Here is a 25564-nt window from a genome sequence, read left to right as displayed (position 1 = left end):
GCCAGGCCCGGCCCGCCGCCATGGAGGGGATCGGGCGGGCGGCGGCAGCGGTAGTGGCGGAGGACGCCGTGCGTTACCGCTTCTTCGCGGCGGCGGCGGCGGCATCGGCGGCATCGGCGGGAGCGGGCGGCGAGGCGCTGCTGCGCCGTTGCGCTGAGGCGATCGTGGTGCGGCTGGCGCCGCTGCTGTCCGCATACATCTGGCAGCGGCAGCCGTTCCGCCTGCGCTGCGTGCCGGCGCGGGGTGAGCGCGGCTGTGAGGGGAGGGCCCGGCGGGCGGGAAGCGCGGCCGTGCGAGGGAACCCGGGGCGGGAGAGGCCGGCAGGGGTGCTGAGCCGCCTTTCCTCCCCCCCCTCTCCCGGCCAGGCGAGACCCCGGCGCACATCGGCGGCACCACGGTGTTCGGGGACAACGTGGAGGACGAGTGGTTCATCGTCTACCTCGTTCGGGAGATCACCAGGGAGTTCCCGGGGCTGGCGGCCAGGTAACGGGCCCCGCTGAGGTGGCGGCGGTTGGGGCCGGCGGGGGAAGGGGCAGCAGCGCCGCTCCTGGCAGGGGCTGGCGGGAGGCCGTGTCTTAACGCCAATAATAATAATAATAATAATAATAATAATAATAATAATAATAATAACGCAGACACGGGGTTAGAAGCGTGTGTTAGTGTGCTGGGCGAGACTTCTCCTGGTAAGAAACCGATTTCTCCTTGGCCAGGATCGATGACAACGACGGGGAGTTTCTCTTGATAGAAGCAGCTGATTTTCTCCCAAAGTGGCTGAATCCCGAGAACAGTGACAACAGGGTGAGTAAAGTTTCTGTGCCGGTGGGCAAGTGGCTCGCAACGGCCTTGTGCTTACCAGCTGGGGTTTTCTCTTGCGTCTCTATCTGGCCAAGGGGTCTGGCTGCCACTGAAAATCCCTTACTGCTTAAGAAACTTCTGGTCAGGGCTCAAGACTTGTTTTAATTAGCAGCATGTTTAGTTTGTCAGCACCGTCTCTTTTCATTCTGGCTTTAATGAGCTGCTTTATGCTTGCTGTGGATGTTGAACGAGAGACTTAACCACTGGAAACCTCTGATACTCAATGCTGCTCCGCGTGCGCTTGCAGAATGCTATGTAGAGCGAGGGTGTCCTGAGAAAATGCTGTAGGGGTATCTGGAAATTGCTGCAGGTATCGAGTGGTTCTTCTAGAATTGGTTTGTTGATGGAAGGAAGGAAGAGAAAGTTCTTAGACTAATATGTTCTTATACTAACGGCAAAACATTCATATGGAGACTATAGACCTGCCTGCTGGGCTCTGAGTCTGTGCTGTTCAGCTAGATCTGACTCTTGCACATAAATCATTCTTTGAGAGTTGTTCCATAATACAAAGCTGACTGAAATTTTAAAACTTGCTACTCGTGGTGGCAAATGTGAAGGCACTGAAGCTGTCCTGCTATCAATTGATCTATAAAATCAGTAAGTTTGGCCAGCTTTCCATTTTCTAGGTTACTGGGATGCAAGGAAAGCTTGGATAACATGGGGACTATGGAATGTATGTGGCGGTGTAGTACAAACATACCATATTCCTCTCCTCAGGAGCAGTCTTGGATCCACCTGACCTTTCTAGCTCTGCTGTAGCCACTTGGATTTTTTCCTACTGTATTATCGAGTGCTCAGGCATGAGGGTTTGCTGCCCTCAGAGTGGGGAATCCTCAAGACTGGAGCATTGCTGACTCTACAAGGAGACAGAGTGGGTCTGGTATAGGTGAATTAATAAGAGGACTGCTTCACCTGGTGTCTGCAGCCAGATCATCTTGCTGTGGATGACTGCTAGTAGTTATGTGTCTTGGCAGTGGATTTAAATGGAAAGAACTTAGTCTTTCATTAGCAAGAGTTGTTTAATTTTCTTTTTTCCTACCGTATGACTTAAAAGGGGTGGAACACAACACAAAAATTAATTGTAAACCTGTATCTGGACTATCGGGGCTATATTTTCCTTCCATTTGAGGGAACGGATGGAGTGAGGGAGTTGATAATATTATGTTCAGTTGTTTTCTTAGGATCAGGAACCAACAGAGGTCACGTATAGCACCTGAAATAATGCTTTTTAGTCCCTGTCCAATTCTTCAGCAGTTGGGTTATGCTGTCTGATTCTCCTGAAGCAAATCTGTAGTTGAGGAGAAACTTTTGGTATTACTGTTATTAAGGAAACAAGATAGACCAAACTTGTTGCAGTTAAAATAGGGGGTTTTATTTACTGGTTGGATCATGGTCTCTGACGTCTGTATTTACCTCATCTCCCATTTAAAAAAATATCATGCTGTTTCCTGTATTATTTCTCTATTTGTACTTCAGTATTCTCTGTGTTTAAACAAATGCATTCATATATGAAATTAAATTCTCCATTGCTTAGTGTGTGACTGTTCTTATCCTGTCTGATGAGAATGTTACTATCTGCCAGGTGTTCTTTTACAAAGGAGAACTGCACATCATTCCGCTGTCAGAGACTGACGAGCAGGAATGCGACCTATCTGCTGCCAGTCCAACAATCTCGCAGGCGTTAATGCTGTTATCCAGCCGTTCGGAGGAGTTCCTGGCTGCAGAACCCATTAGAACAGCAGTGTATAAACGTATCAGTGGGTACGTGGCTGTTTTATTTTGGTCTTCTGCAAGAGTAAGTTTTGATTCTGGGCTGTCTGGGGTACTTTCTTGTATTCAATCATTTTCCTGTTAGACGTGATAAAGTTGCTTCCTTTTCGGAAACCACCAGCTAGAGGCTTTTCTGTGGCATTCTTCTAAAGAGGGGGACCAATATCCAGTGTTACCTGGGGTCTCTTAAAGTGGTTCACTGCTATGATGCCACACCTGACGATGACGAGTTATTCTTCCTTCACATTCTTCTTGTACTGAAAAATCTGAAAGTTCTGTGAACCTTTAGGAGCTGTTTGCAGGGGGGGGTGGAAAGAGGGTTGCAAAGTAAAATGCAGAACCAGCATGCTTTTCAGAGCATCAGCTTGTCACTGGTGTGTTCAACACTACATCATTTTTTGGATTTGACAGCGCAAGCCAGATGACTTCTACGCTTGGTGTAGTGAAGGATACTGTATAGCTGGGCATGTTAGTGAAGTTCACAGTGATTCATTTTACCAATGTAGGGATTAAATTTTTATTAGCTACGTATATATTTATATTTATATATATATATATATAAAAACAGACATTCCAAGTGTTAGGTTAGCTGAGTTTTGACTTTAGTTTAGAATAATGTTCTGGCACTTGGCCCATAATGTAGATTAATATTAACGTGAAAATGGAAATAATAATTAAAAAGAAGTGATTCGGGCTTGCAAGACACTTAATACACTATGTTGCTGTTGCATGATACAGGTATCCTGAGAAAATTCAGGCCTCGCTTCACCGAGCCCACTGCTACCTTCCGGTAGGCATTGTGGCAGTGCTGAGGCAACGCCCTTCGTTGGTGGCAGCAGCAGTCCAGGCCTTTTACCTGCGAGATCCTGTAGATTTACGAGCATGTCGCTCTTTTCAAACTTTCCCTCCAGACCAGTGTGTGATGACTGTAGTAAGTGATCCTTCTTCTGATGCAACTTGTCACTTAATTAGGTTCTGTAACTGATGGAGGTTCTGTGGTCAATTGATTATAAATATACGTTGATTTAATTTTTAAAATATCCTGTTTTCTGATTTATTTTTTTCTTTTGATGTTAGACATGAATTTCCAGTTCATTACATTAATAGCTTTTCTGCCTTCAGATTGATGTGGTTAGACTTTCAAATGGCTAATGAGGAGATAAGTGTTTCTGGAATCAGAGGTTACTGCTAATAGTTCCTCTGCTGAAATGCTTGCTAAATAAATTGATATAGGTCTGTGATCAGAGCAGTTTGATCTTCTCTATCTGCCAGCCAAAATAAGGAGTTGCTCCTAACTACCCCTAGCTGTTCATTCCCAGGCTTTTCACCTTCTCAGCTCTGCTTACATAGCTCTGTGAAAGGTATTTTATGGAGTGTTTCATGAGCATTGTCCAAGCAGTGTTGTATCTGATACCTTTGCGTTACAGAGTTGTACCCCTAAACTCCTGAAAATAAGCTTTGGAGCCAAATTTTAGACTTCAAGACTGTTTTTGAAGCCTCAGCTTTAATTTCATTAATTGAAAAGAGCCTTGCATTTTTCAAAATATATCTTGTTGGCATGAATGCCAAGGATTTTTTTAATGTATGTAGACTGAATGACGTTCCTGTTTATTTACAGATGTCAACTTGGAATATACTTTGTAAGATCTGAAGAGCAACATATCTTAGGCAAATGTATCTAAGGTGGAATTTGAATACAGTCTCGGGTATTGTTTGTAATATGGGTGCTTTAAAACAAAATTCAGATGAGACTGGTGGAAAGTTGGTGCCCATACACAACATGGTCACACTGCAGTGAGTGTGTTTCTTTTCCTCTGTCTTTTTCAGGTTACTTTCACAAAGTGTTTATATGCACAACTGGTGCAGCAGAAGTTTGTTCCGGACAGACGCAGTGGATACATGCTGCCCCTCCCATCTCACCCTCAGTATAAAGCCTATGAACTGGGCATGAAACTGGTAATTATTTTTTATACATTTTGTACTTAGGCTATTTAGTTTGATAGTTTATAGATGTCTGAGAAATTACACTTTGCTTGTAAGTTGTCTGCTTGTACAGAAAAAATTGAGCAAATTCACGGTTGCCATTTTTCTGGAAGTACAGTATCATGGGATTTTTATTTTACAGAATAGAGTGCTCTTGTACTTCCACCCTAGAAACTACCCCAGCCAGGATTTACGTGTTTGTGTTACCATAGCTGAACTGGTATCAAACCCAGTTAATTTTCCTTTAAGCAATATGGAAAATAGTTTCCATCTCATGATAGATGAGATCTATTTTAGCCTCTGTCTGAAGTAGCACATCCTATGATGTTCTAAGTTGCTGTTTATGGCCTTTGTGCATGAAGATGTTTCTGTGGACTAAATTTGCATTTCAGTTTAGAGCTCTGCGTAAGTGTGCATCAAAACTACAGTTGCCGTGCCTCAGGCACCAGAACGCATGACCCTGTCCTGCACATCCAATTTAGCACCAGGCATGCAGAGCTTGTTATGAAACATCTTTGCCGCACAGAGCAATCCAGAACTTAAAACTGCCTACACGTCGCAGTTACTTTGATCATAGGCAGCATCTGAGTTGCGGGCGGGGAGGATTTGGGTGTTTGGAGGGCAGAAAGGGTGCTGGGTCCAGTGTGCCCTGGGACCTTGCTGCAAGTAGAAATGCAGAATCTGAGTTTTCTCTTCTGAAATTTCCTCTCTGGAAACTTGTGCCTCAGTACAGCCAGTTTGCATCCACAAAATGTATAGGCCAGGCAAGTTTGCAGTTCAGCATAGATTCTAAATACAGGTAAAGTCTTCATGCTTGTGTGAGAAGTAGCTTGTACACTATAGATCTGTCTTCTAGGTTGCTTTGCAGTGACTTGCCCATGTGGACAAACTTTGCAAAGTCAAAATGATCCATTATTGCTGTGGAAAGACAGATTCCAACTTCCGAAACAAGATACTGCTACTTCACTTACAGTTGGGTTTGGCACCTACTTCTCAAATGGCAACATCAGGAGCTCGATGATAGTTCTTTTATGCAGTTGTTTAAAGGTGCACTTGAGAACCTTTTGTTGCATCTCCTATACAGGCTCATGGCTTTGAAATTTTGTGCTCCAAGTGCAGCAAAGTATCTCCTGATTCCAAGAGAAATGTGCTAAGTGGTCCCCTGTGGGAGAGATTCCTCAACAGCCTGAAGGAAAAAAATTATTTCAAGGTGAAGTAGTGTGTGTGTGTCTTTTAAACGTTCCAGGAAAAAGATGTTTTAGCTCTTGAACTTGTGTAAGTTCTTACAGCAGGGCAAGAGATCTAATGCTTCTGTCTATAGAAAAATGAACGAATGTCTTTAAAAGAGGTATGTGCAGTTTGTTCTCCTTTGAAATGAATTAATTTCTTTTGGAAATTAAAAGGGAAAAAGCAGGATTTGGGCATAAATTCATTCATCTAAAGAAAGGGGAAACACTTGAATAAAGGAACCTACAATATGGTTGTGTGTCAGTATAGCTGTTTTACATTTTATTTACATTTCTCTAGAATTAATTATCCTTAAAGATCTATACTTAACACCCATGGACCCGTTTGGGCCTGTGGAAGCGTATGTTTTGTTTGTGGGGGTTTTGCGGGTTTTGCTTTTTGGTTGTTGTGTTTTTTGTGGTTTTTTTTTTTGTTTTTTTTTTTTTTTTTAAAGATGCCTTTGACTACTTACTTGGGGTTTATAAATTGGACATAAATTGACTACTTATTTGAAGGTTATAAAATCGGACAACTCTATTGAAGTGCTTAGGTTAATATAGGAAAAGGGGAATATTCTTACAGTACTGCAATGCCACTTCTGTGGATAATTCCCTAACACTAAGAGATTTATTCACAATTCCTGTACAATCATAACCTGGGCATGGTAAATCCAACCTGTTGTGGGAATCATAGTATTGTCTTTGATTGTTTTTAGTGTACACCATATGATACTGCAGCATAGGTCTTTAATTCATACCTGGCTGTGAAAGCACCTTATGCCCATTCCCTATATTCTCTTCCAAATATATACTGCAAGTCAGTATTACTTGTTTTGATTTTCTCAGCACTAAATTTCTGTGTAACAAACAGTCATTGTTATGAAGCCTGACTGAGAAAAGGAAGTGGAGAGAGAATTGTTTAATATTCGTGACTTGCATTGAATAGGGAGAAATGGAAGGATCTGCTAAGTACTTGGAACTGTTGCATATGGCAGAAGATTACTTTCAGCGATCTGTTACCAAGCCAGAAAGGTAAGAGCTACTTGAAATTCAGGAGTACAGTACCTACAAGTACTTTAACTCAGCTTTTTTTAACGCTTATTACAAAATCGTCAAGCCTTTTCTCTGTTGTACACCTAACATAGGTGCTGTGGCTAGGACATAAGGGTATTAATTTCTCTGGAATACTCTCCACTAGTAGAAGTTACTGCTTGAGTAACTATTTATCTTGGATTTGTAAAATGCTAAGATATTCCAAGTGGGTTAAGAGGTGACTGAAAAGCATCATTTCGTTGGTTGGCTATAGAAATTGTTTAAAAGTTTCATTGAAAAGCAATCCCAGTGAATAATAAATATTGAGTAATCTGTCTCTTTTACTCATGACAGGCAGCTGGCTGTAGATTCCTCCAAAAGATCAAATCCAAAAAATAAATCATAACAAAAATATCTGAGGGTTAGCCAGTTCATAATATCTTCACTGTTACTTGCTCGAAGTTCCAGTCTGTGCTGTTTGGGATCTGGCAATCCTAATGTTTACCAAGGCAAAATAAATATAAAGAACAAAGGAAACTTGAGAAAGGGGCTTTGGAGCCATCGATAAGGAACTACAGTAATTGACTGTGTCTTGTTTTGGCTTATACTATCCGTGTACTATTCTGGTACTTCCCCAAAATACACTTATCTTTTTTTTATGTATTTGCACAGAAGGAATAATGAGGAATTTGAGTGAAAACCTGCATGTAGAGTGTGAGATGCCATTGGCATTGTAATGATGGTAAAAATCCCTTTCAGTAAATTGACATTTTTTCTTCTAGCTCTGTTGAAGTGAGCCCAGGTGACGAAATCTTGACATTGCTACAGACAACAACCATAGATGTAAAGGAATTTGAGAGAGAAGCAGCTTGTCTTCCTCCAGAGGATGGTGAGCAGGACGGAGGGGTGGCCTCATCCTGTCACAAATGATTATTTGTGGGGGGAGAGGATGAATGTTCACATTACTGTACCAGTCTCTGTATATACTTAGTTTGTCTCCTATCCTGTGACTGCTAGAGGTGTTATTCATGGGCCGTCGTTTAAGATTGAGGCAACCAGTTCATTTGTATAAGCCACAAAGCTTAGGGCTGCGAAGTGGCAAGATATGCTATCTGGTTTCTGGGTTGATACTACTAGATCAGTAACACCATGCACACTTACTCCAGATCAAGTACTTTGTGTCAACTATCTGCCAGACAGAAAGTATTTAAACATTTTGCAATAATAAACCAGTTCCAATACTGACAATACAAAGTTAATTACTATCTGGTCTACTCTGATGCCCAATATAAGATGAGCGTAAACTTTTATATAATAAGTTTTTTTCACTCATTTGTCAGAACTGTAGCTGTTGCCAGTGTGCAGTACAGGTCACATCTGTATTTCTGGATGATGCAGTAGCACACAGATGCAACGTTTCAGTGTTAATGATCAGAGTCGAAGGTTGGATTGGTCCTCCCTTTGTAGTGTAAGCCTTTTCATCCTTTGTTTAGTGGCAAAAGCATTATCTGTGACTAGAACAATATCTGCTAGTTTGAAGCTGCATATAAAGCAGAGTTTTAAAGTAGTAACCCAAAATCTGAGCTCTCTTCTTCTCAGCCTCTCACTGCCTTATACCCTGTGTTATCCAGTATCAGCATGAAAACTTAATAGTGCAAAAATAAGCTACAAAATGCTAGCAGTGCTCTCAGCCATCTGGATGGGGCCTTGTGGGTTAACAGACTTGTGCTGAATAACAAATGTGTCCTATATTCTTTCAGATGACAGTTGGCTGGAGATTACACCAGATGATCTAGACCAGATGCTGAAGGAGGCAAGAAATGAGTCCCCTCCTTCCTCAAATGAGGAAGAGCAGAAATATGACTTGGAAGCAGTTGCTGAAAGCATGAAGGCTTTTGTATCCAAAATCTCAACGCATGAAGGAGCAGAAATGCCATGGTAATAGTATTTTTAAGTACGAGGTCTGGTATGGAACGTGTTTTCATTCTGCTGCAGCCCTTTGGTTGATTCTGTAAAGCAGAGAATCAAAGTTCGAAAGTGTTCTACTTAGCAAAGGCCTGAAAAAAAACCTATGTTAGTAGGGAATATGTAGTTGCTTTTAAACCAACTTGGTAACCACTCTGACACCGTTGCAGGTAAAAATGCTGGCAGTTGTGCTATTTTCCAGCGCCCTTACTTAGTCTGGTTTTGTGGGTTTTAAAAGTTTTTTTAACCCTTTTCAGTTGAAGACACTGTCATTAAAATGTACATCTCAAGTTCATTTGTGCTGAAATTTTTCTACCATGAAGGACTAATTGTTCAGACTGCTACGATGCTTCTGATGAAACTGTGCAGAAATAAAAATGAAACTTGAGGGAATCTGTCTCTGTGAACTAAGACTGTTGATTTTTGTGGTACAGCTGTGTTTAGATTTCCTGTAGATTAATTTTTCTAATATTCTGGGCCTGGTTTTGCACTACTGAAGCACATACTGTACACCTAGAAGCAGGAACAGAGAATTACTGCGGATCCCTCTCATTGGTCCCAATAGTGGAAGAAGAGTGCTAACTGAAGATCCTTAACTATTTAGACAACAGCCAAATGCCACTAGATTAATTGTTGGAGTTAAGAAAGCGTGTGTAAATGGTGTGTGGACAGGCCTTTAATTTTAAAAACCAAGGAATTAGGTATTGGCATATTGTCTAGGTTCTTTTTCATAGCTTTAATATTGAGAAAATAAAGCTGTGTAAGCTGTATCAAGTGTAGAAGGGTCTACTCAATTTATTCTTTTAACTGTTTGGTCCATTTTAATTAGTGTTAGTGTCAATGTCTGTGTTATAATGTGGGTTTTTTTTTTCAGTTATTTAAAAAACAAAAAAAAACAAATGACAATAGAAAAGACAAACCACTGAACCATGCGACAAACCAGAAGGAAACCTTGAGTGTTTTTTTTAGGTAGAAGATCTCAGAGATTTCAGGGTTTTAAATCTGTGTCTAAGGTATAACACCACCATTTCATTCCAGAAGGATTCAGGCGTGCTTATTGTGGTTCCCTTCAGTACAATTTTTGTTTGACCGTGACAAACAATTAAAGGTGTTGGTTTTCTTTTCTCCTTCATGCCAGGAGTTCTCCCACTTGCTGTCTCATTTCTAATTCATACAGGCCTCAGGCTTTTAAGCACTTCCAGGATCATCAGTTGAAGACATCCCAACTTTCATCTAGGCTTGAGAGAAGTCACTATGCCATATGGTTGATGCCTGTGTCAGGCTTATGCAAGAATAAAAGCTTTATTTATTTAAAAATATTTTTTATATTTCAGGTCATCTGATGAATCCCATGTTACCTTTGATGTAGATTCTTTTACAAAAGCATTGGACAGAATTTTAGGTGAGATTGCTTCTTTGTTTCTTTTGTCAGAATATCCCATGGTTATTTGGCTTCCCTGGGTTTTCTGATCACCCATGGGCACTGTGCCGATTTGTTTGCTATCTGTACTGACACAAAACAATATATAGGGGCAGACTCAGAAGAGCTGGATTCTGATGATCTGGATGAAGAGGAGGAGTTTGACTTCTCAGATGAGGATGATGAAGACTTTGATGCTGAAAATCAAAGGCAAGAGCAGAAGGTATCACCTAATGAGCTTATAGGCAGTCTCAAGTCATACATGAAGGAGATGGACCGTGAACTGGCACATACCAACGTTGGTAAAAGTTTCACCACCCAAAAGAAAGGGGTAAGTATACCCTGAGTTCAGGTTTGTAGCATAATAGTTTTGAGAGCTTTAGTAGGAAAGAGGAGATACACCGAAATTGGTCATTCTGAGTAATGTGATCAAAAACTTGTCTTCTCAAAATGTGCTGTCTAACTATTAAAAAGAAGTATTAATCCCATGTGCAAGCAAAATGTGCTGCACTTGCACCACGATATGTTTTTGGGGGGGATGCCAAATCAACTTAGCTAAGCTTTAATTTGCACATCATTTCCAAGACTTAGTTTCATTTCCCCGTTTGAGTAGTAAGGCAAGCAGCTGCAGCTTGAATTCTTGAGTTCCTGTAGTAGATTACTCGCATGGGAAGCTGAACCAGGACCCAGTAACCCTCTCTGTCCTTCTCTTGGAACCTAATCTGTATAATGGAAAGTGATGATTTTTAACTGGCATGAGCATTTGGTGACTAAATTCTTGTCTGTCAAGACAGTGTGGAACGTACTGAACTTTGTTGGCTGCAGAACTGTTTCCTTGTTTCTTTTCTCTTGTGGTTTGTCTTTTTCTTTATTTTTTTTAAACCCTCTTATACAATTTGATAAAACATTCTCTTTATACTTACTGTAGGCAAGTTCTGTTACTGGAACTATGTCTCAAAATGCTGGCCCTGACTCTGGAGCTGAAGATACTGAGTTGACACCAGTTGATGTGGATATGAACCTAGTCGCTAACCTGCTTGAATCCTACAGTGCTCAGTCTGGACTGGCAGGACCCACCTCTAACATTTTACAGAGCATGGGAGTGCATTTACCTGAAAATGCAGATCATATTGGCTCTAGTAAGGGAGCGAGAGAATAAAAGACTGTCTTAATTCAGAAGACATGGCTGATGGAAGAAATGAAGCACAGAAATACTAGCAGTATTTGGAAGAACAGACAAAAGGTTTGAATTTAAAGCAGTTTATGCATTAGTTATATGTGACTTTAAAGATGCAAAGTGAATTTACCTCCAAAAGCCATTTGTTTGGATACTATCTTGGATTTAAATCGGATTTTTCCAGTGCTACCATGTTTTCAGAAAATTGAAAAGTAATGTTGTGACTTGAATGAAACTTTTATAATAAAACCTGTCTTCGGTTTTTCAAATCAACGATGCAATTTGCTGTGTTTCTAAACTGTCATTTTACCCATTACTAGGTGGTTTCAATATCTGGAAAGCAGTTCATGTTCTGAAAATGCTGCTGCCTTCAGGGGGGAGATGGAGGAATACCATATTACGGGAACAGTGTTCTCTTGTGGATTTGGGAACGCTGGTTAAACGTTCAACAGACACTTAATCGCTTTTCCACAAGAACAATGCTTCATTGTAAGAACTTATGATAATTACTGTAAGAATCTGTTCTTTATTAACTGGGAGGATTTGAAGAATAATTGGATTGAATATGTAAATATTGGCTATAAGTATTTTTTGAATTTATTTAAATAAAACCAGAAATACAACTTGACTAATGAAGATTTATTTTTTTCTTTGAAGGTATGCATAACTTCCTCAGTGCAGTATCAGAAGTTCTTGGAGTTAAAGCATTTTCATGATTGTGCATTTTTTGAATTCCATTATTGCTGAATGTTGATATCATGCCATCAGTAGCTGTATATGAGCCCAGTCTGAACAGTTTAGCTTTGTTTTATGGTGAAAATGTAGCTAGAAGACGTTCGGCATGTTGCTTTCACATGGAACAAAAAAGCTGTTCTAGATATGAAGACTTACTTTTAACAAGATAAATTTGAAATAAAATATGTAGACATTCTTAATTTACAGACAGAAAAACGCAGTCCTGCTGGATCTGAATCAGTTTCTACGAGTCTTTTGTTCATTTTTTTTCTTTCACACAACAATTAATCAAGTGTCTTAACTGGTAGAAGACAAGCTCATTGGTTGAGTTTTTGTTTTTTTTTGTGTTTGGATTTATTTAAAATATATTCTGAAAAATAATATTCAATGATAGAAAAGCCTGATTGATCCTGAAGACATACCTAATTACCTTTAAATGACTGAATAATAATAATAATGTTTATTATTATTATTGATGTTGTTATTATTAGTCTTAAGGTTTGGAGTCCATTTAGTTGAAGTCTTTGTTTTAATTTTTTTGCATGTTAAGTCTTGGCATTATTTAAAGTGACAAAGCAGAATGTAGCAAAAGTTGTTTCCATGTAGGACTTGGACACTTCTTGGATGATGAGTTTTAGCATCTGACTGCCTGTGCCAGCCGAGTTTGAACAATGCACAGAAAATTCTTTGAAATTGGCTTAGTTTCACTGAAATTGATGAGACCTTGGCAGTGTACAACCAATGCTTGCTTGCTGACTTCCCTGCCGATCTATGCTCATGGTGGGCTTTTTTTTTCCAAGTTTTTGTTTGTTATTGCAAATGACAAATATCTTGTAGAATGTTCCAGTAAAATATCATAAATACTTGAGGATCTGTACCTGAATGCATGGAATGAATGTGGATGAAGGGTATGATGGCTATGCTACTTCCACGTTTGTCCTCCACTGATGTTGTATAAATTACTTTGTCAAGAGTTTAGGGAGAGTGCTAGCAAGTTGGACAGGGATCAGAGATGGACAACAAGAATGCGGAAGTATAAAGATGTTGCTGAAGTTCCAGGAGTTTGGATTGCAGAGAGGTGAGGTGGAATGGGATCGGGTTAGACAAACCTACACTGGAAAAATTGTGGGTAATGGGAGTTCTTGAATCTGGCAGACAAGGATAACCAGGAGTTAGTGGTAGAAAATGGATGTACTTGAAAGTGTTAACGTTTTAATAAGGAAGGTAATTAACACTGAAGGTACATAAAATTCTCCACTGATGAGTAGTTAGATCAAGCTTAGATACTTTAAAAAACAGCTCAATTTCAAGAACATGATCATGTGTAAACTCTTTTGTGGCCTGTATTGTACAAAAGGTCAAAGTGGATCAAAGAACTCCTCTAATGTAGAAAACTTCTAAGCTAATGTTCAGAACAAAGCTGCTCTTTTGGAAATGCTTCAGCTGATCTTGCTTCTTGTATAATCTTACTTTTCCATCAACTGGACTGTTATTTCTGTGGGGCTGTACTTATTCCAACTATTTACATTTGTGTTTAGCAGCTTCACAGTGGAGACCTTCAGGACTCTTGCATTGCTCACGAGAATTTGCCATCGAAGAATAAGCATTTCCATGCTGCCTCTTCCACTGCTTTGAAGTAACATATGAGGCGTTTCTGCTTTTAATTTTGAAAGGGAGTATTTTTAGCAAAGGAAGCCTGATGGAATTAATTAGGGAAGACAACTGCAGTGTGGTTCCCTTTCAACAGATTGCTATCAAAGTTTCCATTATATTCTAAATTAATTTAACTAGAACTGCATTCCAACACAATGTATTCACTTTGCTCATTTGAGCATCTGCCTTTTGTGCAGCCTTGTTCATCCTAGAACTTCTGACCCTTCCCAGAAACGTAGTTTTCTTGTTTGTGGCTTGACCCCTGGAGCCCCAGTTCTGAATCGCACAGTTGTTGACAGGTGTGTTTCAAGCAAGAAAACAAACAGTGGATCTTTCATCTTCTATATATGAGATTGAAACTAATCCCAGGGGACAGCAGAGACCTTTAACTTGTTAAAACTCTTCCAAACACCTGGGCAGCTTGGCTGTTGCCACTCTTTCCACCGAGCGACTTTATGGAATAGCGAGGAGCCCGAGAACGAGGGTTTTTATTTGCTCTGTGTTAATGGAAGGTGCGTAGTTCACCTCGGAAGTCAGCAACCCACAGGCCAGCAATGTCTTCAGCATGAGTCTTAACTCTTGTGTGGTCAGCAGGGAGGAGATGTGGCTCAGGAGGAGTGGTATTTAACTACAGCTCGCTGTGTTCAAGTGTGGTCCCTGTGCTTGCGTTGATCTGCAAATAAACTGTTTTCAGCATCCTTGCTGTGTAAGTGGATGTCAGCCACCTCTGTTGCCATGAAAGATCACCTCCCTGCGTGACACTTGCCTCCTGCCTTTCCTTTCTAACACTGCAGTATAGGAGTAACAGTTACCTCCAGGGCATGTGCTAGTTACAGCGGTGGAAAAGCATATTTTTATGAATGTTTGCGCAGCTCCTGCTGTAGCTACTTATCTAACTCATATGAGAAACTGGATTTTGTTTTTAATAGCAGCGGGAGTCCAGGCAGGCCCTTTGTACCAGCTTGAGATCCCTTGGGATGCTGCAAAAGCTGCAGCAACAGCTGCCTGCCCTCTTGCCATTTACATCTTTGGAATGGAACACAGGAGCATCTGTTCTGGCAGGTCTAAGATAGAAATTTATTTCTTTTTCCAACATTGTTTATTCCCTTAGGATTATATCACCATGGAGGGCAGTTGGGGTTCTCAGCTTAAACAGCAGAATACAGAGCTATTGAGAAAAGTTAATTGCGCAACGATACGAGAAGTCAGGGGTGTGAGGCCTAAAACATCACTTTAGTTGATGTGCATTGAGTGTGTTCTTTGGCCACCAGCTCAGGAACCTGATTACCACCTCATGAGGATGGAGAAGGTCTCCTATTACAGATTCCAGGTGCCAATAGTGGATAATTAATTCAATAGCAAAACTCTGCTTTTGGGGCAAATAACTGAGATTGCTGTTGTGGTCATGATTCAGTTTATCTTGTGTTTGAATTCTTACAGTAACAACTTGTCCCGTTGAAATAGGACAAAAACAACAGGCAGATGTAGGAATACACAGTGCTGGCTATCCTTCCAGGCAAGAAAACGGTCTTGTGGAGTGCAGTGTCATGGAAAAGGATGTCATGAACAACTTACAGGTTTCTGGTGTGAAACTGTAGCTAAGAAGTGACGTAATTAATGGAGGCAGAAGAATATCACATCATGTGTTACTCCTGTGTAAAGTGTGGATTGCTGTTTGGAATAGAGCCTGTACTTAAGTGGGTCAGCACTCCCAGATGGATATTCACAATTTTGCAAGCGTGCAAGGATGGGAAGTGAAGAGCAAAGCTGATGTGAAGGTAACGCTCAGGTTATTCAGAAAAAAATACATAGGTGACTTGACCACTGTTGAAGGTAGGAGGCGGAAAATGAGATATTTCCAGTAAAGACTATAATTTGATGGGGAAAAAGGAGTAATGATATCCAGTGACTGCAGTGATGTTAATCTAAAACAGTTCAGACCAGATCTTTTTTTTTTTTTTTTTTTTCAGTTGGTGAGGGTTATTAACCTTACCTGCAGTTATAAGGCCATACAGTTATAGTGTTGGAATATTATCTAGTTTAATCCAGGCGTTCTCCACGCTGCATACTCACAGCAGCCATATTTAACTATCGTATTTCCTCAGATCACTACTGTGTACCCCTTGTGACTGTAGACATATTTTCTTTCACTTATAAAAACTTCCCAGGTTTTTGTTGTTCAGATGGATCACACTTACTGAATTTTGCGCGGTATCTATTTCCTTTTGCTCTGCTCCTATTCTACAAATCAGTCAACGGCATTTCATAGGTAAAGCTGTATAGCTGCTCTTGTCCTAGTCCAACACACAGTTATTTAGCACCCCGACTGTAGTGTCCGCCTTACCATTTATGAATTTTCAGCTTCTCATTCCTTAAGAGATCTTGTTGAGATTCTTAGACTTTTATTAATAAAGTGATGTGTGAATTTGCTTCTGTCCCTATCCCAAATCCCATCTTCCTTCTTTTTCTGCTTCTGTTAATATACTAGGAAATCTTCTGGGTCCCTTTGCAATATTTCCAGTAACTGAAATTGTTCTGTTTGCATTTCCTGCCATTAGAACGACTGTACTGTGTATCAGTCTTTTTTTCCCCCCAATCACTTCAAATCTTATTGAAAAATCTTTTCCTTGCGTTGCTTCCTAACTTTTGCTATTTCTCTCTGTAGCTGTGTTTTCTTTAGATGTGAAGTTTTGTGAAGAATGCGATATAAAAAGATGCTACGTACGGTTGAGCACAGGGACCAGTGGAGAAGGATGTTGTATCAGTGTTTTCTGTTCCTGTGCCAATATTGGGAGCCAGGGAACCCTTGTGTTTCTGCTCCTGTGATCTGTCTCATGTTTGTGACAGCTGATGCCAGCTTCACTTTCTACATGTAATGTTGATTCTGGACATCACTGAGTGAGTATATCTGATTGTCTACAAAATACCACTGGTGGATCTTAAAGAAAATGCAAGTCACACCATTTCCAGACTGGCAACTTGGCTTTTTTTTTTTTTAACAGAAGTAGGTTTGGTGGTGCTCAGTCGTTCCCAGGTGTATGCGTTGTTGCACGAATGATGTCTGGCAGTATTTTTTTTTTCCCCTTACACAGCTGCTCGCCATCTGTTGCTAAGTTGAAAAATGAACAAGTTTTAAATGGGAGCTGAAGGCTGGGGCTGCTGAATTTGTTTCAGCAGCGCTTCAGACTGAAGCAAGGGAATTGTTATTTGTGTAATTACAAGTTGTTCTGACAACCTGTCCCTTGCAGCTGCCAGAGTTGAACTGCTCGTGGTTACTTGAAAAATGATTACCTGAAAAATGACTTTAACATGGTCACGTTGTCAGGGCGTTCCATTAAGTGCTCATGTCCTCTCAGGCTAAACATCACACTCAGCATGTGTCCACTGTGTCTCAGAGCATGTTTTAAGGTGAAGTAATGTCTTGATGTAAGAGCTTCCTCCTTGACCTGTAATGCTGAAGTCAGGCTTTCTGCCGTTCACAATGGATGGGTACCCCTCTGGGTAGGAAAATGTGACCTTTCCGTGCAGCAGCGGAGCAGGCCAAGGTGATGGGAGTGCATGTGTAAGTGAATTCTCAACCCACACTATTTCCAGGTAAGATTTTTCTAAGCTGCCTCAGTCAGAGATGGACAGGTTGTGTCATGTGGTTTGGTTACTTTAATCCTCTGGTGGCACCTGTTGGAGATAAACATAACTTTTATGCCCTGCTGCTTTTGCTAGGTAGGTGGAATGCTGCTCTGAACCTGCCCGCATTGCTCTCCGAAAAGCTATTTCAGATTAATCAGAGGAATGTTATTATTTTATAGCTGCCTGTGTATCCTGCGGGCTGGCAATACTTGTAAGCAACTGGGTTGTAATGCCACAGCCTGACTGCTTTTTGGCCTTACTTGCTGTAAGTCCCAAGCCTTTGCAGTCTCTGAAAGCAGTGGAATTTATACAAGTGATTTTATACAAGCCAAGTGTCCCCAAAGAGTACTCATTTAACGGATGTGTTTTGGAGAGAAATATGCTGCTACATCCCTTTTGCCTGCCTGATATCTTTTACCTGGACAAGCCCTGCTGTGTTTTGTTGAAGCAGCATCTGTCAGGAATTGCCCGTTTCTCTTTCCAGGTCATCTGCCTTTATGGAGCATGTTCTGTCTTGACTGCAGTGGGTATTATTCAGGCTTCAGCCAGATTTGAGGCAAGTGCAAGTAAGAACAATGTCCCTCTCACCTTGTTTTTCTGTCCTGTTCATAGCTGTGTATTCCCTATAACTGCCTGTAATCACTCCTGCTTTCTTAACATTAGGAACAGAGACCACCATTACTGTTTCATACCTAAGTCAAAAGGGTATAGATTAAGGATTTTATAAAACAGTTTAAAATTGAAGGCTCTTCAAAAGATGTAATGGGAATATTGCCTTGTAGTTGTTCTTGCTCTACAAAACCCAAGTATTTCAGTAGATTGAAAAGACTTTTTTTCTTATTGATAATTAAAAGGAACGTTTAAAACTGTGTTTTAAAAGGTGAGTCACAGAAGCAAACAAATGAGAAGATAGCTTTGCTTTTCCTCTTTCTTCTTGTAGAAAACAGGCAGTAACTGATGAAATATGAAGAAGCCTGGTATAGTCAGAGTATTAGACAGACTGCAACTCCTAAGAGTTGTCCTGAAGACTGTGGATATCGAGCAGCTTCAGCCTGGGCAGTGTCTGGCCCATGAGCATTGAGCCGAGGAGGCAGCAGTAATGATCACAGCTCCTGTGACCAGCCTGCCTTCTGCTGTGGTGCCCACCTCACCCCAAAGGGACACCCTGCCAAGGCAGGTCTCTATCAGCAACGTAGAAGGGACAGTTCAGAAGGAGCCAGGGTCAGTGGGTACTTGCTCTCTTTCGGTTCCAGCTCACTGATAGCCTGCATGTTGATGTTAAAACCCCTAATTTGATAAGCAGAGTAACCCAGTGTTTCCCAAACACAGGTGAATTTTCTCTAATGTTGAATCTGATCACACACTGCAGCTGGTTTGACAAAGACATACACTGTGAATATGTACTGTAAAAGTACAAAACCAAAATACATGAAGCTCAGATCACTGTAGAAGTCATACAGCTGTTCCTCCTTTCACTCATATGTACTACTTTTTGCCGCTTTTACTTCTTGGTCCTTTTTCTGCCACTGGGAGAACAGATGATATGTGGATATTAAAAAATACCAAGTACATCGAGCTGGATGTTGTACACCAGAAGCAAACTCGGGGCACATTACTGAACTACATGAGGGTGAGTTGGGAAGGCAGTGAGAAGTAGGAAAGAGGAATATCTTGCTGGCGGGTATCTAACTCTTCATTATCTTCTACTGCAGAGAAGGGGGAGAAAGGAAGGAGGCTGAAAATGAAAACGGCAGATTCCAGAGATGAGAGAGGAAGAGGTGAATGCTGGGGAATTAAAATGGTGCAATGGGAGAGAAAGCAGGAGGAACTCCTACCAAGAGAGGCAGCGAGACGTGTTTCAAAGGAAGGTGGAGGCAGGAGTGTTGCAGTTAAGTTCAGTGGTGTGTGGGCTCCTGTGGTGTGTCTGGTTGGGCTGGAGGGGAGGAAGCAATGCCCTTGGCTGTACCAGAGTACATTCTTACAGGATGACTGACAGATTGAGTTCACCAACATGAAAGATGTGCTCTGACACGTGGGTTTTATTGACTGAGAGTTAGTGAGGGTGGGAAAGGTGTTTGCACATGCCACCATGGCCTGAACGAATCCCCTCCCACCCTCCTAAAGTAAAGTTAACTCTGAGGAAAAAAAGCATGTCTCAATGGTGTAAGAGGCCTTTTTTTACTTACTGCTCAGGTGTCACAACTCCAGACTTTTACCACTGCTCAAAAGGTCTTTCACCTACAGTGAATCCCAATAGTGACAGACAGTGATACATTCCTGTTCCCCCTTCAAATATCGGTACTGATGGCTTTGCAGTCTCGGCATTTGAACTCTGACCAAGTAGGGAGAAAGGAGCGTCAGCCTGAATCGGCAGCAGATCAAACATCCTTCCATCTGTCTCTTTTACTAAGCTTTCCTTGCCCAGACTGTCTCTTTGTCGCTCTCCCTCCAGAGAAATGATACCATTTCATCAGTAAAACGAGACCAGCTGTCCAGGCAAGCCACAGACTTTTGGCACAGGGTAAGAGGCGTTGTGCCTTTCAGGATTTTTCTCTGTCGCAAGTGCAGTCCTTTCTTGCAGTGGTTCTTCTCACCGTTTCATTATCTGGGTTCTTCTAGTATGCTTATTTGTAGGTTTTGCTCTTCCACTCTCTACCAGCAGATAGCTCTGTTCTCTCTTCCTTGGGGTGGAAGTAACACTCACTGGTGGAGAAAATGGTGCCTCTAGACATATTTTTAGTTGCTCAGATACACCAGTGAAGTAGGAACCCATTTAACATTTGCAAAAAACAACAACAACAAAAAAACCCAAAAACAAACAAAGAAACAAAAAAAAGGATGTTTTATATGAAACTGGAAGATTGAATGGGAAGGGAAACAGATGAAGGGGAGAGCATACAGGCAGTGGCTTTTCTTGTGTTTTTTTGATAGTTCTTCCAGATCCATATAAATGTAAACACTGAAAGGTGCCACTGTCCTTTATTTTTTCCTGGAAAAAGTGTGTGTTTGATATCCATCCAAGATGGATAAAATGGAGGAAAATGGGACATAGGTGCCAGGGGCTCACTGTTCTCTTGTTTGCTGGGCAACAGCAGCAGCTGGTCACAATAAGTTTGATGCTTTGGAACTAAAAAATTTATTGTACATTTACTGCAACTCATGGGACTTCAAAGGTGATGTCTGAGGATGACCAGTTTAGAAATGGCTTTGTAGTTCTATGTATCTAAGACTGCCATCAGTCTGGTGCTACCCTCACTGTACCACAGCCTTTGCCTTCAGTAACTTTGGAAGCTTTTGTATCCAGCTTTCACAGTTCTGGTAGAATCACAGACTTGACAAAGTCATGCCTAAGCTGGCTGGGAAGTCTGCTGCTTAACCCACTCACAAATCAGCTGGTGAGCAATGGCCTGTTTGGGAGGGAACCAGGGTAAAAAACTACCATCGTCTTGCTTTGAAGATCTGTGGTCTCTCTTGAGACCATCCACAATTTCCTCTAGGCCAAACCAACGGGCTTCCTCGAGTTCCAGGCTGTTCATACTGATCTGGAAAGAATTCAGAGAGTACCAGTTCCTTAAATCAGATTTAAATGTGGCCAGCGGTACCTTGCTTGTTCTTGCACCCACAAAGATCCTATGCTAGAATGCTCAGAGCGCTTTATCCATGCCCAAATTAAGTGTTGATGCCAATACAGGAAAGGACATTACTACCCACCACTGCTTTCTTGTCTTGGTTTCCTTAGGGAAGCCACAAATCGGATAGCCCTATTTCATCATGGCACTGGCCATGGCTGAGCACAGTAATTAACATGGCAGGATCTACAGCAAATACAGTATTAATACTAAAGAGTACCTCCTCTGCAAAGTTCGGAGGAAAAAATATAGGGGTGTTGGGCTCTGGGCTTGTATATATACAGTGACCTGTGCAAAATCTGGCACGTTGCAGCAGAAAATATGATTATTTTGCCAGGGAACCGGGATCTGCTCACCTCAGCCTGCTGTGCTCTCACCAACGCGTGACAAGCTATCATTAAGCAGCTGCTGGGAAAGGGCCAATGCTGAGAAGCTGAGTACCGGAGTGACTCCACCTCCAGGCCCACCTCTTCAGCCACCTCGCGCCGGACTGTCTCCTCCACATTTTCACCTAGAAGCAACCAAAGTTAGGTAAGGACAACCTGGCCTCAGGGCAGCAAACCATGGCAAAGAAAATGTAGGCACACTCATTTGTGAGGTGTTCCAGCCCTGACCGCTCATGCACACACACACGGGAGCTCTGACTGTGCTGACCTGGAAACACTTGTCAGCAGGATGCTCAATTAAATTCATCAACAATGCTTACCTCCCTTAAACAGAGGCATCAGAGACATTTTTGGCTTTGTCTATATACAGTTGGTGGACAGAACAATGCTGCCTCTCGTCATCATTTTCTTTTAAAGCCATTTTCCCTTCTGTAACAAGAGGTCTGTAGTTTTTCTTCTAAGCCAGACTGCACTAGACACAAAATGGACTAAAAAAGTATCCGGGGTTCTAACCTGGGGAGTCTTGTATTTACCATCAGGGACTAGAGCAACTGATACACACCCATGATTCCTGTTCTCTTCAGATACATGCAGCTATTCTGAATTTTGTCTGAATGGCAACACCGATCTGTTTAGATCCAGTATGTTTTTCCCTGCTATCACTGATGTTTCCATCCTCCTCTGTGAACAGGCCTTTGCTTGATGTTCTGCCCCCACGCCCTGCATGTCCGAGGCCACCACGCTGGATCAGAGACTGCCTTACCCACGTCACAGAAGCCTGACAGAGCAGTGTACATCCCCTGGGGAAACGAGGGCTGTCGTGCGAGGAGGCACCGGCTCCCATCAGACACCAGGGTGATAACCACTGGAGACATCTAGAAAATGCATCAAGAAGCAAAGCAAGGAGTTCAGACCAAACAAGTACGTGCAAATTGTTGCTTTTCCTAGCTGGTTGAGGGTCACTGGATGAACACTAAAGAAAAAGCATCCAGCTACATGCAAAGCACTCCTGCTGCCTTTTACAGGTTCCCCTCCATGAGACCCAGCAGCGTTGGCGTGTCACCAGAGAGCCCCTGTGTTGCTTACCATTGCTGTTCAGGTGCTCACCTGTGGATAGTAAGTTATTCCGCTGGCATGGCAGACACGCTTACTGCCAGCTACATTTTTCTGAGTGGGCTGCCCAGTTTTGCTGCAGTACTGGTGGGAATCGTGCCACCGGAGAAGGGACTGAGCCTGCGAACGCCAAGAGAGAAACAAATCTTATTTATAGCTGGGCCAAAGAGATGATTCAGAGCAGTCTCCCTGAATAGTATTTTGCTGTCTTCTCCCCAGCATGCGGTTGTGTGGATAAACTCTGATTATGTTTGGAAACCTCAGAAAGATAAATGAAGTATGGGCACTGCTTTGAAAAATGGCAGATTCCGCAGTGGATGTTTCATGCTTCTTGCTTTAACATTCAAATCTGAGCATGTTTGGGGTAGGTGGGGAAGAGCTGTTCTTTATTGGGATATAATGGGAGTAGTAATGGGAACTGAACTATTCTAGGGAGTCTCCAACCCTGAATACCTTCTTGAAAAATAGCCCAAACACCACAAACATTATAGAGCAGGAAAAGAAACATGAGCTATTTCTACTTATGGCTTAGGACAGCTGATTTGCACACACAGGTCTTTTCTCAGGGCTTCCAAACATAGAGTTTACTGTAGAGTAACAGCTTATAAGTGAGTAGTTTTAAAAGAGCAGCTCTGAGAGAAGATCTTTAAGTTAGTTCATGACATTCAGTTTGCCTAGAAGATTACAGAAAACTAATGCCTGATAGTTCTTAAATTGAGGACAAACTGTGATTGCTGTGACTACTGATAAGATCAGTGTGTTTCATGCTGGACATACAGCAGGTTGATGCTAAATGGCTAATTACTGCGGTCATTTTTAAGCCACTCGCCCATTTCTGTTTCAATTGCAGCTTGCTTTTGGGATCACAGATGTGGGAAAACTGCTATAATTTACTGTGTGTTTGTACCTAGGTCACTGAAAGTGTATGGTAGGTACTTCCACGATATGTATTAAATCATAAAACAATATGAGAGACAAGGAAAAGGGTTGATGTTAGAAGTCGCAGCTTCTTAAAGTAAAAAATCCTGTACCATACCGAAGCCAGCAAAGGAGAATCTCTCTCATCCACTACGAAGAGAGCCTTTCGTACGTCAGTAAATGATCCCTTGAGTTCAGACTCAATGACTGATTTCTCCAAGGCTCCTGTTTAAAAAAAAAAAAAAAAACAAACAAACAACAAACGACAACAACAAAAATCTTTGATCTCCTAAATTGCAGTTGTTATCCCAACTTTACGCCCTTCATTGTTCCGGTATACAATTTCTGGAAGTTCCCATGGAAGTGACATCACATCAGTGGTAACATTCCCAAATGTTAAGTGACCTGCCAACAGCCCACCTTCACTAATACACACATGGGAACAGCGGTGCAGTTCTGCAGCTCTGACCCGATGCGCTCACAACAGCTCCTACAGACTCAACTGAGTCTTCTCTGGCAGTAAATGTTCACCCAGCAAGGACTAGGGATGCTGCCTCGGCAGCATCTTCATCTCAGTGCATCAAACATGACGCTCACATGGATGGGAGAGGAGTTATCCTAACCTAAATCCAGGGCAAAGTGTGGTACGTGCTCATCCGAACAACCAATCAGCACTGACTTCTCTATCCACTGTTCAGTCTCTTTGAATTTCTCCAGGATCCTTTTCATCTCTAAACAGCAGGGGAGAGGGGAAGAACAAGCTGTTAGTAAACAAATTCATACAACTGTCATGCTCTCCAGATCTTCAACACACACAATCTTGGCTCAAGGTGAGGTGCTCACGTGAGAGAGGGGACCAGACAAGTAGACCCACCCAGATGGAGACCAAAAGTCTGGCTTTCCTCCTAGCTGTTGGAAGTTTTGACCGTGTCAAGCTAAAGATGACAATGTTGTAATGCTTGGGGAGCAGCTGTCCATTCTGTTTCTGTCCTACACCAGCCAAAACCTTTCTCTCAAAGAAAACTTTTCCTGCCTTACACCAAATCACCTTTGTCAGTTAGACCTTGCTTGTTTTCCTGCCAGCCCTTTCCCTTCAAAAGGTGATGGTCCCACGTTTAAAACATATTGTGTCAAAACAGATCAGATATGTGCTGATACTGCGTGTGTGTGAAGAGAGTGAGTTTGTGTGGGCGTGCCAAGATTTTAACTCTACATAGTCTTTGGTTGTTAACAAATGGCAGGATGTTCCTGCACAGCTTGGTAGATTTTCAACCCCCATGTAAGGGGTTGCATATTGCAAATGACTCCGTATCATTTCAGATGTGTGATCCAGGAGGTATTTCTTTCCAGACACCTGCTTACCTGCTGCACTGAGCTGTGGTACTAAATACTTCTTCCCAGCTTTCTGCAGGAAGGGAGAGAGGTTGTGAAAGAGGTAGAAAGTTCCTGAGGTCTGGGCTTGTCTGCAAAGGCTATCATCTTCCTTCAGCTCATTTAAGTATCTGTAGTGAGAAAAGAATTAGGAAGAGGAACTCCAGGTCATGTTCAGACTACCTGTGTCACACTTATTTGGACGTGTTTATTTTGCACAGAGCCTGGGGCTGAATGGACAGTACAGATTTTACGTATTCCACATGCTTCTAGAGTCTTTGATGGCTAAGTCTACTCTTTGGTGGGCTGTAGCCTCTAGCGAAGGTGCCATGTGGCAGGAAATATTGCGATTCTTACTACCACGCAAGCAACCTCAAGTCTCGGACATCTGAGATCAGTAACCCAGTCTCTTCATCCAAGAGATCTGTTTTATAGACACGATCACTTGTCTGCAGGAAACCTTGATCTTCCCTTTTACCTCCACAATCTGAATGGCTCCAAGTCCTGCTGGGCAAGGCTGCTGAGCGCTTCAGGTGTTGAATACGCTTCCCATCAGGCTACATGCATTTCTGCAGGGTACGTTCTGCCTGTCACACTGACGTGAGGGGCAAAGACCAAGCTGAAGTCTAAAGACTCAGCTGGCCGTGGCCTGAGTTAGGAAAAGCAGTCACTGGGAACAGGGTGTCAGGATGTGCTTCCTTCAG

At 42.0% G+C, this 25564-nt stretch overlaps 2 protein-coding genes across 2 annotated transcripts; one reads left to right on the top strand and one right to left on the bottom strand.

The window, feature by feature from the left end:
- The first annotated feature begins 5 nt into the window (after nucleotides 1-5).
- On the top strand, nucleotides 6-12056 carry ECD (ecdysoneless cell cycle regulator). The gene is made up of 13 exons (XM_082486718.1): nucleotides 6-243; nucleotides 366-483; nucleotides 711-798; nucleotides 2438-2616; nucleotides 3364-3556; nucleotides 4453-4581; nucleotides 5693-5818; nucleotides 6781-6866; nucleotides 7649-7755; nucleotides 8627-8804; nucleotides 10166-10233; nucleotides 10362-10582; nucleotides 11180-12056. Exons 1-13 carry the CDS (start codon nucleotides 21-23, stop codon nucleotides 11408-11410), a joined length of 1947 nt encoding a protein of 648 aa, XP_082342844.1. The 5' UTR covers nucleotides 6-20; the 3' UTR covers nucleotides 11411-12056.
- Nucleotides 12057-19478: 7422 nt separating this feature from the next.
- On the bottom strand, nucleotides 19479-24932 carry NUDT13 (nudix hydrolase 13). Its single transcript, XM_082486488.1, has 7 exons — nucleotides 24852-24932; nucleotides 24113-24220; nucleotides 23608-23714; nucleotides 22566-22691; nucleotides 22222-22333; nucleotides 21429-21583; nucleotides 19479-20985 (listed from the first exon to the last, which is right to left on the bottom strand). Exons 2-7 carry the CDS (start codon nucleotides 24216-24218, stop codon nucleotides 20791-20793), a joined length of 801 nt encoding a protein of 266 aa, XP_082342614.1. The 5' UTR covers nucleotides 24219-24220; nucleotides 24852-24932; the 3' UTR covers nucleotides 19479-20790.
- Between the last annotated feature and the right edge of the window lie 632 nt (nucleotides 24933-25564).

Source organism: Vanellus vanellus, assembly GCF_965231255.1.
Source record: "Vanellus vanellus genome assembly, chromosome: 7".
Classification (NCBI taxonomy): Eukaryota; Metazoa; Chordata; class Aves; order Charadriiformes; family Charadriidae; genus Vanellus; species Vanellus vanellus.
This window is presented reverse-complemented; position numbering and strand designations above follow the sequence as displayed.

Bases quoted from the DNA above. Each gene is read 5' to 3' on its own strand.
- ECD (XM_082486718.1), top strand. From the start codon at position 21: ATGGAGGGGATCGGGCGGGCGGCGGCAGCGGTAGTGGCGGAGGACGCC. The intron at 244-365 runs GTGAGCGCGGCT...TCTCCCGGCCAG, and splicing joins GCGCTGCGTGCCGGCGCGGG to GCGAGACCCCGGCGCACATC. The intron at 4,582-5,692 runs GTAATTATTTTT...TCTCCTATACAG, and splicing joins ATGAACTGGGCATGAAACTG to GCTCATGGCTTTGAAATTTT.
- NUDT13 (XM_082486488.1), bottom strand. From the start codon at position 24,218: ATGAAAAGGATCCTGGAGAAATTCAAAGAGACTGAACAGTGGATAGAG. The intron at 22,692-23,607 runs GTATGGTACAGG...TGGCGTTCGCAG, and splicing joins ATTCTCCTTTGCTGGCTTCG to GCTCAGTCCCTTCTCCGGTG. The intron at 22,334-22,565 runs GTGAGCACCTGA...TGCATTTTCTAG, and splicing joins GAATAACTTACTATCCACAG to ATGTCTCCAGTGGTTATCAC.